Source organism: Schistocerca piceifrons, chromosome 7 (assembly GCF_021461385.2).
Source record: "Schistocerca piceifrons isolate TAMUIC-IGC-003096 chromosome 7, iqSchPice1.1, whole genome shotgun sequence".
NCBI lineage: Eukaryota > Metazoa > Arthropoda > Insecta > Orthoptera > Acrididae > Schistocerca > Schistocerca piceifrons.
Genome location: NC_060144.1, coordinates 77,769,301 through 77,787,081, shown reverse-complemented (window position 1 = coordinate 77,787,081; position 17,781 = coordinate 77,769,301). Strand labels below are relative to the sequence as shown.

Here is a 17,781-nt window from a genome sequence, read left to right as displayed (position 1 = left end):
GAGCGGTGTGTCTGCCAGCCACCAGCTATGATTTACAAGAGATTATAAACGGATGTATAGAGACATCAGCTAACTATTATCATAAGAGGAACTAATATTATTGAAGTATTGAATTATTTGCGAAACTCAAGACTACTGAAGGTGTGTTTGCGCAATACTAGTTGTAAGATTATTGTAAAAAGTAAGTCCCATTTGAATGTTTGTAAAATCATTTCATTACCAGCAGTAAATATTTGAAGAAACGTTTTCGGAATATAATTTATTTTTGCCAGCAATGCTGCCTTACTGATTAGAATCCATCCCAAAAACCATCAGCGTAAAACTTTACAAAAATTTTATTGTTGTCAAGAAAAAGTGTAACTATGAATAACGTAATTAATTAAAGAATAACGTCAGCTTTGGTAATAAATACAGCCACTTACTATGACAGCCCACCAGCAGTAATTAGAGTATAGTAAACCAGAGTAAGTATATTCATGTCGCAGTTCGATGTCGCAGTCATATGGCGATCCAGTAGCAGTTAAAAACGTAAGGAACAGTTTTGGGTTATTGCAGATAACGACTGAGGGCCACGACGACGACACATTCTATGTTTCGTCGAAATAATCAGAAAATCACTTTTAATAAGCAGCAATTAAATTTGTATGCGAAGATTGAGAAAGACAATAAATTTCAAAGGGAAGATTTCATTTACTGTTATTAAGCAAGAGATAGAAATCCTAAGGAAAGGTTTCATAGGTTATTGAAGAAGGGAAGGTTGCGTAACAAAAGAGATATAGAGGAGACGGTTATTGCGTAACAAAAGAGATATAGAGGAGACGGGAAGGTTTCGCAGTTAACGAACTGTGACATATGCCAGTAGATTTCCAATGCACGAGCTACGCACATAGTGGTTTAAAGCAGCAAATAAACACGTCCATAATAAATCTAGTCTGTAGCACAAGTTACTCTCAGGAATCATAAAACACGTTGTAGAAAAGGCACTGAAGTATACAGCGTGAAGCTGAGGACCACAGCAATCCAGCATTAAGGCCCATATCCGAGTCTCTGAACTGGCTATGTGACCACATCGTGTGGTAGTGCCCTCATTACACAATGAAAACCTCGTATCTTTTTTTGCTGAGAAATCGAAATTTCTGTCATGCCATAACTCTATAGTAATTATAGCATGATTATCCAGTCAGTCTTGAGACATGATCATTCTGTTACATTCCGTACACTATATATACTCCCGCTGTAGCGCAGAATGCATGATTGTAGTTTTAACAGAGAATCACCAAATTTATGCTAGAGAAACATAATCGAAATATGATATGGTATGAGATTGAAAATATAAACTTAATGATGAATCATATGTTGTACAGGTGACGATGTACCACTGGGACCTACCGCAAGCATTGCAGTACATCGGAGGTTGGCCCAACCCAATCCTCGCTGACTATTTCGTGGAGTACGCTAGGGTCTTGTTTGACAACTTTGGCGATAGAGTGAGTACCGATGCGTCCACTGTTTCTTACATGGGTCTCTGCCTGTTGTGACACATCTCTGACAGCCGTGGTTCTTCAGGTGAAGTGGTGGATCACGTTCAACGAGCCGGCAGCCTTCACCCCCGGCTACGCCTCTTCTGGAGGTCGGGCGCCCTCGCAGAACGCGTCAGGCATCGGCGACTACCTGGCCTCACACACCGTGATCAGGGCCCATGGACTCGTGTATCGACTCTACGACGAACAGTACAGGGCAGCGCAAAACGGTATGCTTTTAAACGTTTAATTAGGTTGTTGAGCCGGCCGCAGTGGCCGTGCGGTTCTAGGCGCTACAGTCCGGAACCGCGGGACTGCTACTGTCGCAGGTTCGAATCCTGCCTCGGGTATGGATGTGTGTGATGTCCTTAGGTTAGTTAGGTTTAAGTAGTTCTAAGTTCTAGGGGACTGATGACCTAAGATGTTAAGTCCCATAGTGCTCAGAGCCACAGCCAATTAGGTTGTTGTTGTTGTGGTCTTCAGTCCTGAGACTGGTTTGATGCAGCTCTCCATGCTACTCTATCCTGAGCAAGCTTCTTCATCTCCCAGTACTTACTGCAACCTATACCCTTCTGAATCTACTTAGTGTATTCATCTCTTGGTCTCCCTCTACGATTTTGGCCCTCCACGCTGCCCTCCAGTACTAAATTGGTGATCCCTTGATGCCTCAGAACATGTCCTACCAACCGATCCCTTCTCCTGGACAAGTTGTGCCACAAACTCCTCTTCTCCCCAGTTCTATTCAATACCTCCTCATTAGTTTTGTGATCTACCCATCTAATCTTCAGCATTATTCTGTAGCACCACATTTCGTAAGCTTCTATTCTCTTCTTGTCTAAACTATTTATCGTCCACGTTTCACTTCCATATATGGCCACACTCCATACAAATACTTTCAGAAACGACTTCCTGTCATTTAAATCTATACTCGATATTATCAAATTTCTCTTCTTCAGAAACGCTTTCCTTGTCATTGCCACTCTGCATTCTATATCCTCTCTACTTCGACCATCATCAATTATTTTGCTCCCCAAATAGTAAAACTCCTTCACTTCTTTAAGTGTGTCATTTCCTAATCTAATTTCCTCAGCATCACCCGACTTAATTCGACTACATTCCATTATCCTTGTTTTGCTTTTCTTGATGTTCGTCTTATACCCTCCTTTCAAGACACTGTACATTCCGTTCAACTGCTCTTCCAAGTTCTTTGCTGTTTCTGACAGAATTACAATGTCATCGGCGAACCTCAAAGTTTTTATTTCTTTTCCATGGATCTTAATACCTACTCCGAACTTTTCTTTTGTTTCCTTCACTGCTTGCTCAATATACAGATTGAATAGTATCGGGGAGAGGCTACAACCCTGTCTCACTCCCTTCCCAACTACTGCTTCCCTTTCATGTCCCTCGACTCTTATAACTGCCATCTGGTTTCTGTACAAATTGCAAATTGCCTTTCGCTCTCTGTATTTTACCCCTGCCACCTTCAGAATTTGAAAGAGAGTATTCCAGTCAACATTGTCAAAAGCTTTCTCTAAGTCTACAAATGCTAGAAACGTAGGTATGCCTTTCCTTAATCTTTCCTCTAAGATAAGTCGTAGAGTCAGTATTGCCTCATGTGTTCCAACATTTCTACGGAATCCAAACTGATCTTCCCCGAGATCCCCTTCTACCAGTTTTACCAGTCGTCTGTAAAGAATTCGCGTTAGTATTTTGCAGCTGTGACTTATTAATCTGATAGTTCGGTAATTTTCACATGTCAACACCTACTTTCTTTGGGATTAGAATTATTATATTCTTCTTGAAGTCTGAGGGAATTTCGCCTGTCTCATACATCTTGCTCACCAGATGGTAGAGTTTTGTCAGGACTGGCTCTCCCAAGGCTGTCAGTAGTTCTAATGGAATGTTGTCTACTCCCGGGGCCTTGTTTCGACTTAGGTCTTTCAGTGCTCTGTCAAACTCTTCACGCAGTATCATATGTCCCATTTCATCTTCATCTACATCCTCTTCCATTTCCATGATATTGTCCTCGAGAACATCCCCCCTGTATAGACCCTCTATATACTCCTTCCACCTTTCTGCTTTCCTTTCTTTGCTTAGAACTGGATTTCCATCTGAGCTCATGATATTTATGCAAGTGGTTCTCTTTTCTCCAAAGGTCTCTTTAATTTTCCTGTAGGCAGTATCTATCTTACCCCTCGTGAGATAGGCCTCTATATCCTTACATTTGTCCTTTAGCCATCCCTGCTTAGCAGTTTTGCTCTTCCTATCGATCTCATTCTTGAGACGTTTGTATTCCTTAATTAGGTTAGACGTACATTTTGTTTCAATGCATCCATACCGAGGGGATCCTTCAGCATGCAGAACATGTCAGAAAACATTATTACACAATAAATATTTTCGAAGAACAACATACATGTTAATGCACCTAATATATATCTCAAATGGTGCAGTCCTCATGGTTGTGGAATAGGTCAAAAATCATAAATATGTTTACTATTAAAAACAGTCTTGATCACTATAGTAGTGATTCTCCAGCAGAAAGAGGTTCCTACTCAATGGTCTGAAGATGACCACAGTAGTGGTCGAAACCGGTTATCTTAATAAATAAATCGTGATCGAGACTGTTTTAATAGTAAATATTTGTAACACATTGATCACTGTCACTCCAATAATGTATTCAAAAGTAATAAATATATTTCATTTCAAAGGTAATGTCAAAATTGCTACAAACTTTTTAAATGTTCAATACACTGAGCTGCACATGATAATTCTTAGGCCATAGTAGACGTGTTTCATCAGATACAAAAATCATTTTACAACACATATTTAAAGTGACGGCATTACTGCACTGATTTTGAAGAGAATTCAGATTGGAGATACATAGCACTCGTATTATTTGATATAATTAGCAACATTTACACATCAGTCAGTTCTGCTAAGAAATTTATCAGTGCACAAGGAGCTGACCATCAATATATCCTCTAGGATTCTCCTAAACTGAATTTTATTGGTAGTTGAACTTTTTGTGGATGCTGGAAAATTATTGAGGATGCGTGTTCTTCAGAAATGTACAAAAGTCATGACCAAAGTAAGGGACTTTATCAGAAGAATATTCTTACTTCTTGTATTGATTCCATTAACTGAACGTACTTTAAAAAGAAATACATTTTTTATGAATATTTGTTCTTGGAATATTCTGGGGAGCAGTAGTTAGTGTCTCTAGGTCCCCAAACACGCCTCTGCGGTGTTTTCTTGTGTTCACACCACAAACAATTCTTGTTAATCGTTTCGTATTGATTAAAAAAAAAATGGTTCAAATGGATCTGAGCACTATGGGACCTAACATCTGAGGTCATCAGTCCCCTAGGACTTAGAACTACTTAAACGTAACTAACCTAAGGAGATCACGCACACCCATACCCGAGGTAGGATTCGAATCTGCGACCGTAGCGGTCGCGCGATTCCGGACTGAAGCGTCTAGAACCGCTCGGCCACTCCGACCGGCTCGCATTGTTTCAGTTATTTCATTACCAACCTGCTGACTTTTTCCAGTGCGTCCCAGACAAGCGTTTCTCCATCCAGTTAATAATGGCATTAATAATAATAACAGGTTTATTCATCCATCGATCGTTTTGTACAATTGATATAAACAGGTCACTTTCTAAAGAAGTATACAATGAAGCATGCAATATGGAGGTATTAGCTCAGGCATACAAAGATGTGTCTCAAATGTGTATGGCGGAGGTTGGATGGTAGTGGGAAGTGGGCATCTGGATTGTCAGGTAGATGTGGCAGAAATTCAGAACCAGGCGGTTTGCAGATTAATAAGTGGTCCTTATTTCTGCAAACCTATTCCCTAAGAGCCACAGACGTTTAGCCGGAGCCAGACTGGGAGATGTACAGCCCGAAAAGAAGGGAAAGCTGGGAGACAGGTGCAGACAGGAAGAGAGCTGGCAGATTTAGACCGACCCACAATTTCAACAGCTGCAATTTTCTAATACGTCCACAATAACTAGTTGCTAATGTTTATATGAGAAAGAACTGCAAACACCTGTACAGAATGGTGATGTGTCAAACTGATAATAATTGTCCTCACACCCTCATTACATGTCGGCAATATTGAGAATATTTTGGATGGTATCAGTAGTGTTCTTCGATAACTGTAGTATTGACAATAAGATATCACTCGCCCTCAGACGGTCATTATATTGACATATTGACAATAGTTTTGGACGTGTGAGGGGCTCCTGACTTCCGTGTGAAACTTGTACCATTGCTAATGGTACGCACAAATCGTATGTTGTTTACACCGCACGAAAAGGAAGAAAAGGCTCACACCAATGACAGCAGAGGTTTTACAGACAGTACAGTCAATAAGAAGGCGGTACTCATGCAACGCGATAGCAGCGCCTGTAATGCATAAGTTCCAACACATCTGTGACATGCAGGTTTTCAGATAAAGTATTTGGACTCACCCCTAAGCTTTTCAAGAGAACATGAATATTATCATACATAATGAAATACAAAAACTCGGCCATATAGCCAAAATGAAGCTCACCTGGCCTGAGAGCAGCTTGCCCAGCGAATAAGGAGGAATTTTGTCGACAGTGACTGTGACAATACACGACAACCCATCTTCAGATGTTTATTTTCGCGCCATGCTTTAACTCGGCGTCTTGGTGCCTTATAATTCATCATAATAACTCACACTCCAAAGTAAAACTTTTCAAGATTATGTTATTGCACAGAAACCCATGTGAAACATGGCAACTTTGTCTAAATCCTGTACGCTGAACAAATTTTGCCATAAGCCATTAGGAAATCTGAAAAGTTACATTTAGTAAATGTACTTAAAGTGGTTTATTGATGTTAAAAAAACAGTCAACAGCAGATTAATGCGAGCTCTGAGTTTGAATTTTTAACACGAGATTGTTGATATCTGGATTTATGTCACTGATACTGAGTCATAAGGTATTTTCCAGGTTGTCGTCTGTTAACATTGTATACGTGTTGTATTCATTTGTTTCCATAAGAGAAAAAAGTTGTTCAAACTTTTATGTGCTTCCAAAAAGACAAACTTTTCTTCTTGCAAATTATTTCAGTTGCGGATATTTCTCTTCGGTCAAATACGTTTTATAAAATGCAAGGTGGGAGATCGAATTCAAAAGCTGTTGGAGGCAGTCCGTGATCAGTAAATGCAACGTCCACTTTTACAGACAGGATTATCCATGAAATCTATGCCTTCGATAAAGAATTTATCTGTTCTCCCAGTTTGTGCCATATGTCGACTTGTTCTCCACCAGTCTGAGCTTTGCCCCGAGTACCTAGTAGTGGATTCTTCTGTCGAGCTCGTAAAGAACAACTTGTGTTTGTAACCAGTGGGATACAAAGGTATGGTGTTGCCTTCCTCCGAACATCGAACTTATTTGTCCAGTCAGATGTAAACATACGTACAGTTTAATGTGTACTCCATCCGCTGCATAGCTAGGTATTTTCATGTTAACAAGTATTAAGAGAGGAGAAAGAAGTGAAAACGGCAGGATAAAAAATTCTGGTGCTAACCTGAGATCGAAGCCGAGTATTTCTGCATAGTATATTTCAGTGATGATCCAAATGGCAATATGTTTCAGGCAGCGTAGGAATCACGCTGAGTATGCAGGGAAATGAACCGGCAACAAATTCGACAGAAGACTTGGAAGCCGCTGACCGACAGCAACAGTTCGAAGTAAGTACGATATCTGCTACAGCTGTGTTGCTAACTTTTAACCTGTACCAGCCAAGTTCTAACTATCGACTACCATACCATACGTCTACATGTATACTCCTCAGGACACCTTGTTGCAGTGTGTGACAGTGTGTCCTTTGTTTACTATTGTCGCTCCCCTCCTACCCCCCGCCCCCATACACACACCTTTTCACGTTCCAGTCGCGAATGTTTCACGAATAGAATGATTGTTGGTAAAACTTCGTCTGAGCTTAAATCTTTCTTTTTTGCGTTCAAGGTCTTCTCGCGACGTACACTTCGGAGGATCAAGGTATTTGTTAACTATTCTAGAAATAGCATACTTGAATACACTCTGAAGTATCAGGGACCACAGCCTTGGCGAGCCTCTGCCTTTTCGTCTGCAAGTAAACTTCCGATTTGGGTATTCGCTTACGCTGAGAGCAAAACCAGAGGTTGCTGCATCCCATTGGAATACAACCATGTCAGCAGTGCTTTCTTGCTCGAACCGTGATTCCCGGAGTTGCACGAACGTTTCAAGATAAATTTCACCTGTAACTGTCCCTTCTGCAAAAATGAAGGGTCCAATAACTGCAACCTTTGTGAATTCAAACCGTACATGCACCTTCCTTGTGTCTCTTTGCCACTCTAACGTGAGGTGGCTCTTTTCTCATAGCGGCAGCTATATTTGTTACCTTATTCGGAGATGTGGAATGTGGCGTCTTTAGTAAACAAACTGTGATCCATGAAAAGTTAATTGTGTGCAGCTTCCGTCAAATTGCTTTGCGAGGTCCACAATACTCATAATCTGTGAATCACCTGAATGTTTTCTTTAGGGTAAATTGTGAAACTTCCAAAACCGTTTAATCTGATATCTTTTATTCGTTGCTTAAATGACGTTTTCATGTATTAGAACTTATTTCGATTGCTTCTTTGATGAAATGCTTAGTCTGCTCGGGTGCAAGAGGTCTCCCAGAGTTTGGTTCATTGGGAACGTTTCTATTTCTTTGTAATTTATTGATAAGTAACTGGATGTCTGCTTTTGTTAGTATTCGCTTATGAAATTTTCGAGAGAACTCCAGATGCACCTCTGTAGTCTCCTCGATTATCCTGGAAAAAACAACTGCCCATGTTATCACATAAAATGATTATAAACATGTATTATGTAATTTCCTGGCAGATTAAAACTGTTTGCCGGATCGAGACTCGAACTCGGGACCTTTGCCTTTCGGGGCAAGTGCACTAAGCTCAAGCTAAAGCTGTGAGGACGGGGCGTGAGTCGTGCTTGGGTAGCTCAGATGGTAGAGCACTTGCCCGGGAAAAGGCAAAGGTCCAGAGTTCGAGTCTCGGTCCGGCACACAGTTTTAATCTGCCAGGAAATTTCATATCAGCGCACACTCCGCTGCAGAGTGAAAATCTCATTCTGGAAGCATTATGTAAATGCATCCGTTACTCCCTACAATCGGAAATGGATTGAGAGTCTAAGGCCATCTTGTACATTGTGATATCGTAAGCTTTCCCAGTTTTCTGGCGTCTGCAATTTGACTCAATATTTCGATGGTCTTCACGTGAGACGCTGCTGTTACTGAATCTCGTCCGCCTAATGCTGCTCTCGAGCCAGCGCCCCCATATATAGGCCAGCAGGGAGTCTCAGCGCATGCATCGTGGGATTTTAGTATTTTTTTTTTTTTCCTCACGACATCAGACGGCATCTCACATCGACAAATAGTTATTAAGCCGACAAGTATCGAGCGAGAAGATACCTCTGTGACTCTATGGGGAAAAAAATTCTTAATTTGTTTCTCCTACTTCGAAGACAATTCCAATTAAGGAATTTTTCTTTTCTGCTGTGACGAGTTTCCACAGGATCAGTAAAAGAAGTCAGGTAACAAAGTTGCTACACGTTGCTGCAGGCTTCGCTGCTGAAAGGGCAGAAGGGCAGCTGATTTAGTAGTTTTGCCACAGCCGTCATTTGGGGGGGGGGGGGAGGTGCGGGTGCTAGTCAATAGATTCCTTACTCAGTGATCATAGCTGCCCTACTGAAATGACAAAATGGTACATCTTCGCCTGGTCCTGTTCGTCTGCCAAGATTCCATGATTTGCCCCAAATTCACAAGGAAAGAGTGCCATTACACCGCACTGATAGTAATTTGGGCCCACCCAGCTACGAGTACAGCATGGCGAAATGTCTGTGGGTGTTCTTCGTCCCTGCGTCGGCAAACACGTACATCACATCTCCAACTCAAATTAATGTATTTGGCATTTAAATGCATTATACCTGTGTCCTTCGGATCTGCACCGCAACTTCGACGTTGTCCCATTGGTTACATGTACTCCTCTTGAAGAATAGTTTCGTCAATGAAATGCTGAAAGTGGAAATGTTGGAATTTTGTTATTATGTGGTTATAAACAAACTAACCGATTAGCTATGTGTAGTCCCTTATGCCCCCCCCCCCCCCACCGCTAATTAATTTATGGAGGGCAGCAACCTTAAAAGCAAGATATTTATAGAGAAATATTGAGGACTTCTTTTAGTTTGGCCACATAGACCCGATGTCCTTCATTGTTCCTTCGAACACTTTAATTCCCTTCACCCTGGATGTGGAAACTGATGGAAAGATCCCATTCCTGCCAACAGAATGATGGCACTCTGAGACATAGTATTTATTCCAAACCTGTAGAGACCGCTATCTGAATGAGTATAGCTTCACCCACCATACCAACGCAAAGGGATTCTGAGGTCACTCCTCCAAACAGAATATACCACATCTCACACGGAAAGCTTTACACAGGAAATTGAACTCCTAAATTCTGTATTTAAGTGGAAGAGATTCTCTGAGAGGCAGATCCGTCATGCCTCCATGTTCATATCTTCACCGCAACTATAGCGAGGTGAGTCGACATCAGCTGCTTTCATACTACATACTGGGAGCTTACCAGCTAAAACAGGGAGGATTTCAAGAAATCTAAAAACAAGACTGTCTTTCGCCACCTGCCATGTTAATGCCTTTTTGGGTTCTGACACGGATGATCTGGTGTTAAAGAAGTCCTGTGTTTGTAAGATTCCATGCCACTGTGGTTAGACTTACGTTTGTCAAACTATTCCTACTGTTGAGGAAAGGTGTCAGTACCGCTACCCCCACACAATGTTGCAAGAACACAAAATAATCCACATGGTGGAGCATTGGTTACCCAAGGGAAGGACGATGAAACAATGTGACACAGATGATTGCTGCCGCTTCTCTTAGCTGGGACTGTGTTCTGCAACAGTGCATTGAAATTAGTCTGGCTAGTGATCATGTTAATTGGGTCAAGGGCTGTATACTCCCAGCAAGTCTGAATACATTAAAACACAACGTTCTACATTCGCAGAAGAATCCAAAGATGAGTTGTGGTAGTGATACCTCGTTTTTTGTTTCCCTTCACGGCTGGCAGCGCTGCTATAGACAAATTGGCGTAAGAGAATCGCTGGCAGCTGCTGCAATGGCGTACGGTTAAATCAACCAGTAACGTAAGGCAACTTTGTAAATTTCTCTATCGAGCTCCTCAGTGTCATGGTAATTCTACAGACGACTATTGTCTTCGTCTGCAGCCGTCAACACCACGCAGCTGAAAGCCAGCAATAGCGCTGCCAACTGTCAGGTATACGCTTAATGTGACTGGACTACTTTATGTTTTGCAGTGGGGCAGCACTAACAGCACTTGGCACATGTGCAGATTACTCTAGACTTCAGCAGCATCTCACCTGAAGATGACAGCCTGGTGAAGCACAGAAATATTGTCTCAGCTTCAATTGAAGATCTGGCTACGTGCCTAAGAAGACTATCACAGCATGATATATTAACTTAAAATGTTTCCAGTTGAAAGTCCTGGGATCCTACTTCAGTTAAGAAAACCACATCAACTGCAAATAGTTGATATCCACCGAATTCTTCAGGGCCTCCAACATGTTACAAATAAACTGTTATGCCAATAAAATTCTTTCTCGATGTCACAGCATTTCGTTTCTTCATATGCAAATCCTTTTCTGTGGTTGAAATAATATATGATAATATCTGGCATGTTTACAAAATATCAAAATTATATATATCCTTTGGTGTTCATCAGGCTGGAATCTACGCACACCCCATCTACACTGAAGACGGCGATTACCCAGCCGTAGTGCGTCAGAGGGTAGATGCAAACAGTGCAGCAGAGGGGCGACCCCGATCACGGTTGCCAACTTTCACTCAAGAGGAGATCGCATACATTAGGGGTAAGCATTTGCCGTTGTACAGCTACATTTTCCATCGATGGTCAACACAGAACTTCTAACGCTGTGATTTCTTCAACAGAGCATCAGATATAATAACGTAACTCCTCAGATTCATCTTCTTTAGTTTCGAAATGAAGAACCAAATTTTTCATGTAGTACAAGCATTTATAACGCTTAACATTTGGCACGTTTGGATCTTTATTGCACGTAATGCCACATCCCGTATATCGGAGGTCCGTAACCTCCAACCGTCTTTTTGCCATTTACAATCAGGTGGTAGCAGTTGGATGAAATTGTCATTGGCAGTAGTTGTTTGACAAGGGCAAAAAGTGAGAGATAGCCGACCTAAGTATCAGTCCCTCTTGTTAGCTCCCAAGACTAATTCCGTAGCGCGCCGTCGCGCGTAATGTGGATGATGCCCTGAATAATTTGTGGTTAGTGAACTTTGCTTTGTGTAGAGGGTTGCAAGAGCATATCATGATGTCAATATGAGTTTCTGAGACCAGCTGAACAGCAGTATGAAGTCTCAAATGATAACGAACAGATGAAATCATTACCTTTTTTGTCAGAAACCAGTTATTTTTTGGACAAATACTATTCTTTTACCAAAAAATATACATAGTAGTTATTGTGAAAGTCACAGTACCAACATAAAAGTCTGTGAATTAGTAAATGGTCATTTTTCAGGCTTTGTAAATCAAGTGTGAAAGTGAAATATGTAATGGCGTTTCGTGATAAAATTCGTGACGCAGTAAATAATCTACAAGAAAATGGAAACTCTACGTAGCCTTGATGCATTTTCAAAGTCGCAACTGTCCTGAGAATTTTGGAATGGACACGATACAAGTTAGATATACTTGATGTCTATAAGGCTCTGGACTGACTGTCAGGAAAAATGTGTCTAAAGAATATGCACCAGCAAATACAAACTTTGTTTTATTAATGTTACATGGGGTACCTGAATGAATTCGTTATTACTAGTGGCACTGTTCATAGAATCACCTAGCCTTCATAGTCGGCAATGATTAGTTCTCAGTTTGTATCGCTGTTATGCGTGCGGAAATGATAACATTGCTAATACTAAATGACTTGTTTCAAAATGGTATTGAGAGAAAATGCTCCCTCCTCTACCGACAATTTCTCGCTGATTGTCCTGAGAACCAAAGGCACAGTCGACATGTCATGTAATACGATGAACCCTTATCTCTGTTGTAAACTTTACAAATCTGTAATGTCCGATAAGCGATGACATCACGTGAATTGAAATTATCTAGCCCTTTCACTTTATCGACTTTTGGTCCACATACAACAGCAACGGTGACTTAGCCGTTACCGTGTTTCTTCGTATCCTTGTTAGCGAGAGTGAAGTTCAAAACTCCACCGCAAAACAATGATGGCGCATGCAAGACGACTTGGGCGCCTACGTAATCCTTGGTAGTAATAGAAATGTTGTCTCGCTGATTGTTGTAGCAAGGAAGCGTGGCATGCAGGCGTAATAAGGAGCGGGTCGTTGCATTCCATAAGAAGGATGACGACCAGTGTGCAGAACTATGCACTATTTCAGTGGTGTCACTTTCATGTCCAAGGGCTGGAGACGGAACAACTCCCGTGTAGAAATCAATGTTGCTTCTGCAGGCACAAATGGTATGGAACTCAACTTCCTCTGGCCATGCGTGGGACGTAGGAGGCAGCAGACAGTGCGTTTCTTCAGTATCTCCGCAGAAGCGATATGTAGTGTCCTGAAGACATTCGTCCTATGCCCTCCCGTGATGTAAGCAGGCCACTAAGCTTTAGCGCTGCAGTCTATTGCATGCTACCGTATTTGATGTCTCGTGTAAGTCTAGGCAGGGAAGGGTCACTCACGACTGAGCTGCTTCACCACGTCATGCCAGTCTCCTAAAGTTGAATATGATTTCGTAGAGCTCACAGTGTGTAGTTTCCTCCCAGAAGCCCATCTTTTAAGGGTTATTTCCAACTTTATACCTGGTGGAATTTTGGATGGTACACAATATCTCGACGAAAATTCAAAATAGTTCATAGTTGCAATGTTTCTTGGCTGTTGGACTTTGCTTCATCCTCTGATTAATCAGGGTAACAGCAAGAGTACTGCACCAAGTGGCGAATGGGACAACATTTGAAAACAATAAGTTCAGTTACGATTTCGTCTACTGCAGAGTCGGCGAAAAGCGATCCTTGACGGTTATGGTGGGTGATGTGGCTACTTCGCACTCCCACCCAAATCTATCACGTAACGCTATTTTGTGTGCGGTTCTATGGATACCCCTCAGTTTCACTGCAACTCTGCAATGATGAGCCAAAACATTATTACCGCCTGCTTAATAGCCTTTTTTGTCCATATTTGGGACGAAGTACAACACTGACTCTGCATATCAAGGATCCGACAGCTTGTGTGAGATTTGTGGAGGTATGTGGTGTTGTGACTTGGCGAGACTGCCAAGCCACTATCAGGTAGCCGAAAGGCACGCGTTTAAGCTCACGCAGGCTGGCGTGAGGTCTGGAACAGTTAAAGGAGTTGAGCCTACTAAAAAAAGTACGTAGCTTCTGGAATACTTAACTTTTATCCATAATTGGTGAACATCGGTCTGACGGTACATGCATCACAAGATAAATAGCAAATGATAATGGCGCCTTGCTAGGTCGTAGCAAATGACGTAGCTGAAGGCTATGCTAACTATCGTCTCGGCAAATAGCGTAATTTGTCAGTGAACCATCGCTAACAAAGTCGGTTGTACAACTGGGGCGAGTGCTAGGAAGTCTCTCTAGACCTGCCGTGTGGCGGCGCTCGGTCTGCAATCACTGACAGTGGCGACACGCGGGTCCGACGTATACTAACGGACCGCGGCCGATTTAAAGGCTACCACCTAGCAAGTGTGGTGTCTGGCGGTGACACCACATGTGGCGCTAGATGTCTGTGCACAGGTCATGTAATCCGCATAACGGGCAGCTGATTAGTGTACGTGTTCGCCGGATAGCACCCCAAATGGGTTCCATAGGAATTACATAAGGCGAATTTGGTCGCAGAGACATCAACGTGAGTCCACTATAACGCTCTTGAAAACACTGCGGCATGGTTCTGGCTCAGAGACACAGTCAGTTATACTGCTGAAAGATGACATCGCCGTCGGGGAAGACATCAAGCATAAAGGGACGCAGGTGGTTTGCAGCTGTCAGCGTGTCTTCGATTACTACCGCAGGTCCCATGCAAGTACAGGAGATGTCTCCCATAGCATCATATTGCGCCCATCAGCCTGAGACAGTGGCGCTCCGCACATTTCGAGCCGCCGTTCACCTCGATGACGGCGTTTGTGGAGACGACCAGCGAACTAATGTAGCAAAGCCCTGATCCTCCCAAAGAGACGACGGCTGAATGCCGATGGTGCCGAGCCCTCTGCAATCGTAACTGACGATGTCGTTCTGTCAACGTGTGAACACGTAGGGTGGTCAGTTGCAAAACTCCGTATTCAACGATGAATGATGTGCTCCAAAACACTTGTGCATGCAGCGGCATTGCGCTTTCTCGGCAGAGATGCCGGAGATCGCCATATATCCTACTTCACTGAGCAGACAAGCCTCCGAATCCCACCTTCTGTGAAGTGTCGTGGTCGTCCACCCATTTAGCGCCTAGTGGTAGTGTCACTACCCTTCTACCTCTTTTCGTAGATGCTCACGACAGTAGCACGTGAACATTCGACCAGCTTCGCTGTTTTCGAGATAGTCATTCACAGGCTCTGCGTAATAATAACCTGCCCTTCGTCAAAGAGGCTTATCTCAATGGATTTCCCAATTTGTGGCCCATTTCTTCCCCAGTGTGATCCCCCGACCGTGTCTACTCAGATTACCCCGTCAAGTGCCCGCACCGCCAGCAGCCGGGGTACAATGTGGCCGTGGGCAGCGATCACAATGTTTTGCTTACCAGTGTACAGGCGGCTATTGTCTTTCGCCTGCAACGTTTGCGCTTCATAGTTCGAACCTGGCAACAGTGCTGCAAGTTGTCACGGATCTTCCTTCTCCGGCACTACTACAGTGCTATGTTAGATATGTTTTGCAGCATTCTAGGGATTTTGAGAAGCAGGTTAGCGCAGCTTATTTACGTAGAAACAAGTCACTGCAAATATGTCTGCCGCTGGTTAATTGAAATATAATTTAAGGTAATTGAGGATCAACTGTAATTAGGATATCAATCACCTCTGAATGCAGCGAACATAATAAGCAAAAAATGGTGTGAAAATAAATTCTGAATTAACTTCATGTGTTGGGTGTGGTTGTTACATATATTTTTGATCAACGTTTGGTATTATTCATGTTATTTTGAAGCTAGCGTGCTTCAACGTCTTTATGTGAGCTGAGAATGTAGTACTGAAGCTATCTAATACTATAAGAGCACTAAGCGTTAATAAACTAGATTTTAATTGTATTAAATTTCAGCCTCCAGTTACATAAGTAAAGAGACGACTCAGCGCCCGCGGCCCACCTGTCTGGCCCGTTGGTGTGACCTACCGGCAAAACATTAGTAGAAGTGACGCAGTCTCATTGTACGGTAGTACTAACATTTTAGGTTTGACAAGGCCAATAACTGGCATGTTTTAATTTAATGTTACATTGTGACATTTCTGAAGAAGGCTACATTATTATAGCCGAAACCTAGGTACAGTTTCTTTCCTTATGCAACTGGAGGCTGAAATGTAATATAATTACGTTTTACAGTTGCTGACTCTGCTGCACCATGCTAAAAATATTCAAACTAGATTTTAGCTTTAACTGAATGTTAATATGTGAACCCCTCAAGGAAATGATCTCTTCCGAACTGTTTATATATAGCACAAATAAAAATCTGTTGCAGGTTCAGCCGACTTCTTCGGACTCAATACTTACGTCACTAGTTTTATAACGTCAGGTGAAACTGGAATATCTCCATCCAAGAGCAGAGACTCGGGCGTCATCACGGTCGGTGGTGGGGTAAGTAAGCTGTACAAGTCCGTCACATCATCTTCCGCCAGATGTGATACTTTCAATAATTGTAACTGAGGTTAGATCAAGTAATATGAATCCCTTATTGGATTTTTGCATATATATCAATTACCATATATCTATAAAATGAAAGAACTGCTTACATCACTCGTTATTTGTTCACACCAGCTGCAAGTTATACGTTTCGGTAGACTACCATCGTCAGACTCTTGCTGGAAAAAAATAACAATCAGCACGGATAATTTATGTTAAAACGTCCTGGCATGAAACTATACACATTCGTTTCATCCTCGAATGCGAGGAACTTCTGAGATGAAACACTGGCAGCTACGGAGAAAGCTCAATGGGGCCCAGAAATTTTGTAATACGGTCTTTATGCGCTGTATACAGGGTGGTTAGAAAATCTCTGAAACGCTTGCAGGGATTTTGCAGGGCAGGTTGCACTGAGACATAAAAGTGAAGAAAAAAGTCCGGTATGTTGCGCCGTTTCCGAGTTATTTATCATTGAAATCAGCCAGCCGGGGCGTAGCGCGCTCGCCTTCGAGCGGTGTTGCCCACAGAGTGCTTTGCTTGGTCAGCTGGAAATTTAATTTTCGTCCGCGACGACCTGATTGTCTAAATTAAATTCTAAATAACTCGGAAAGGGTGCAATATATCGAATTTTTTTCTTAACACTTATGTCTCAATACAACCTGTCCTGCAACATCCCTACATGCATTTCAGACGTTTTCTGACCACCCTGCATAGCGCACCTCAACTACTCGGATGATCTGTTGACAGATGTGTCCTTTCCAGTTAATAACCATACATACATCTACATCTACATCTATACTCCGCGAGCCACCTTACGGTGTGTGGCGGAGGGTACTTATTGTACCACTATCTGATCCCCCCTTCCCTGTTCCATTCACGAATTGTGCGTGGGAAGAACGACTGCTTGTAAGTCTCCGTATTTGCTCTAATTTCTCGGATCTTTTCGTTGTGATCATTACGCGAGATATATGTGGGCGGTAGTAATATGTTGCCCATCTCTTCCCGGAATGTGCTCTCTCGTAATTTCGATAATAAACCTCCCCGTATTGCGTAACGCCTTTCTTGAAGTGTCCGCCACTGGAGCTTGTTCAGCATCTCCGTAACGCTCTCGCGCTGACTAAATGTCCCCATGACGAATCGCGCTGCTTTTCGCTGGATCATGTCTATCTCTTCTATTAATCCAACCTGGTAAGGGTCCCATACTGATGAGCAATACTCAAGAATCGGACGAACAAGCATTTTGTAAGCTACTTCTTTCGTCG

General features: G+C 42.4%; 1 protein-coding gene across 1 annotated transcript in view; it reads left to right on the top strand.

Annotated features, from left to right (window-relative positions):
- Nucleotides 1–17,781, top strand: part of LOC124805439 (myrosinase 1-like) — a 57,562-nt gene that overhangs the window by 21,832 nt on the left and 17,949 nt on the right. Inside the window, exons 4-8 of the mRNA XM_047266000.1 lie at nt 1,365–1,487; nt 1,567–1,750; nt 7,151–7,245; nt 11,350–11,497; nt 16,359–16,474. Coding sequence (XP_047121956.1) covers nt 1,365–1,487; nt 1,567–1,750; nt 7,151–7,245; nt 11,350–11,497; nt 16,359–16,474 — 666 coding nt within the window. The remainder of the gene's footprint in view (nt 1–1,364; nt 1,488–1,566; nt 1,751–7,150; nt 7,246–11,349; nt 11,498–16,358; nt 16,475–17,781) is intronic.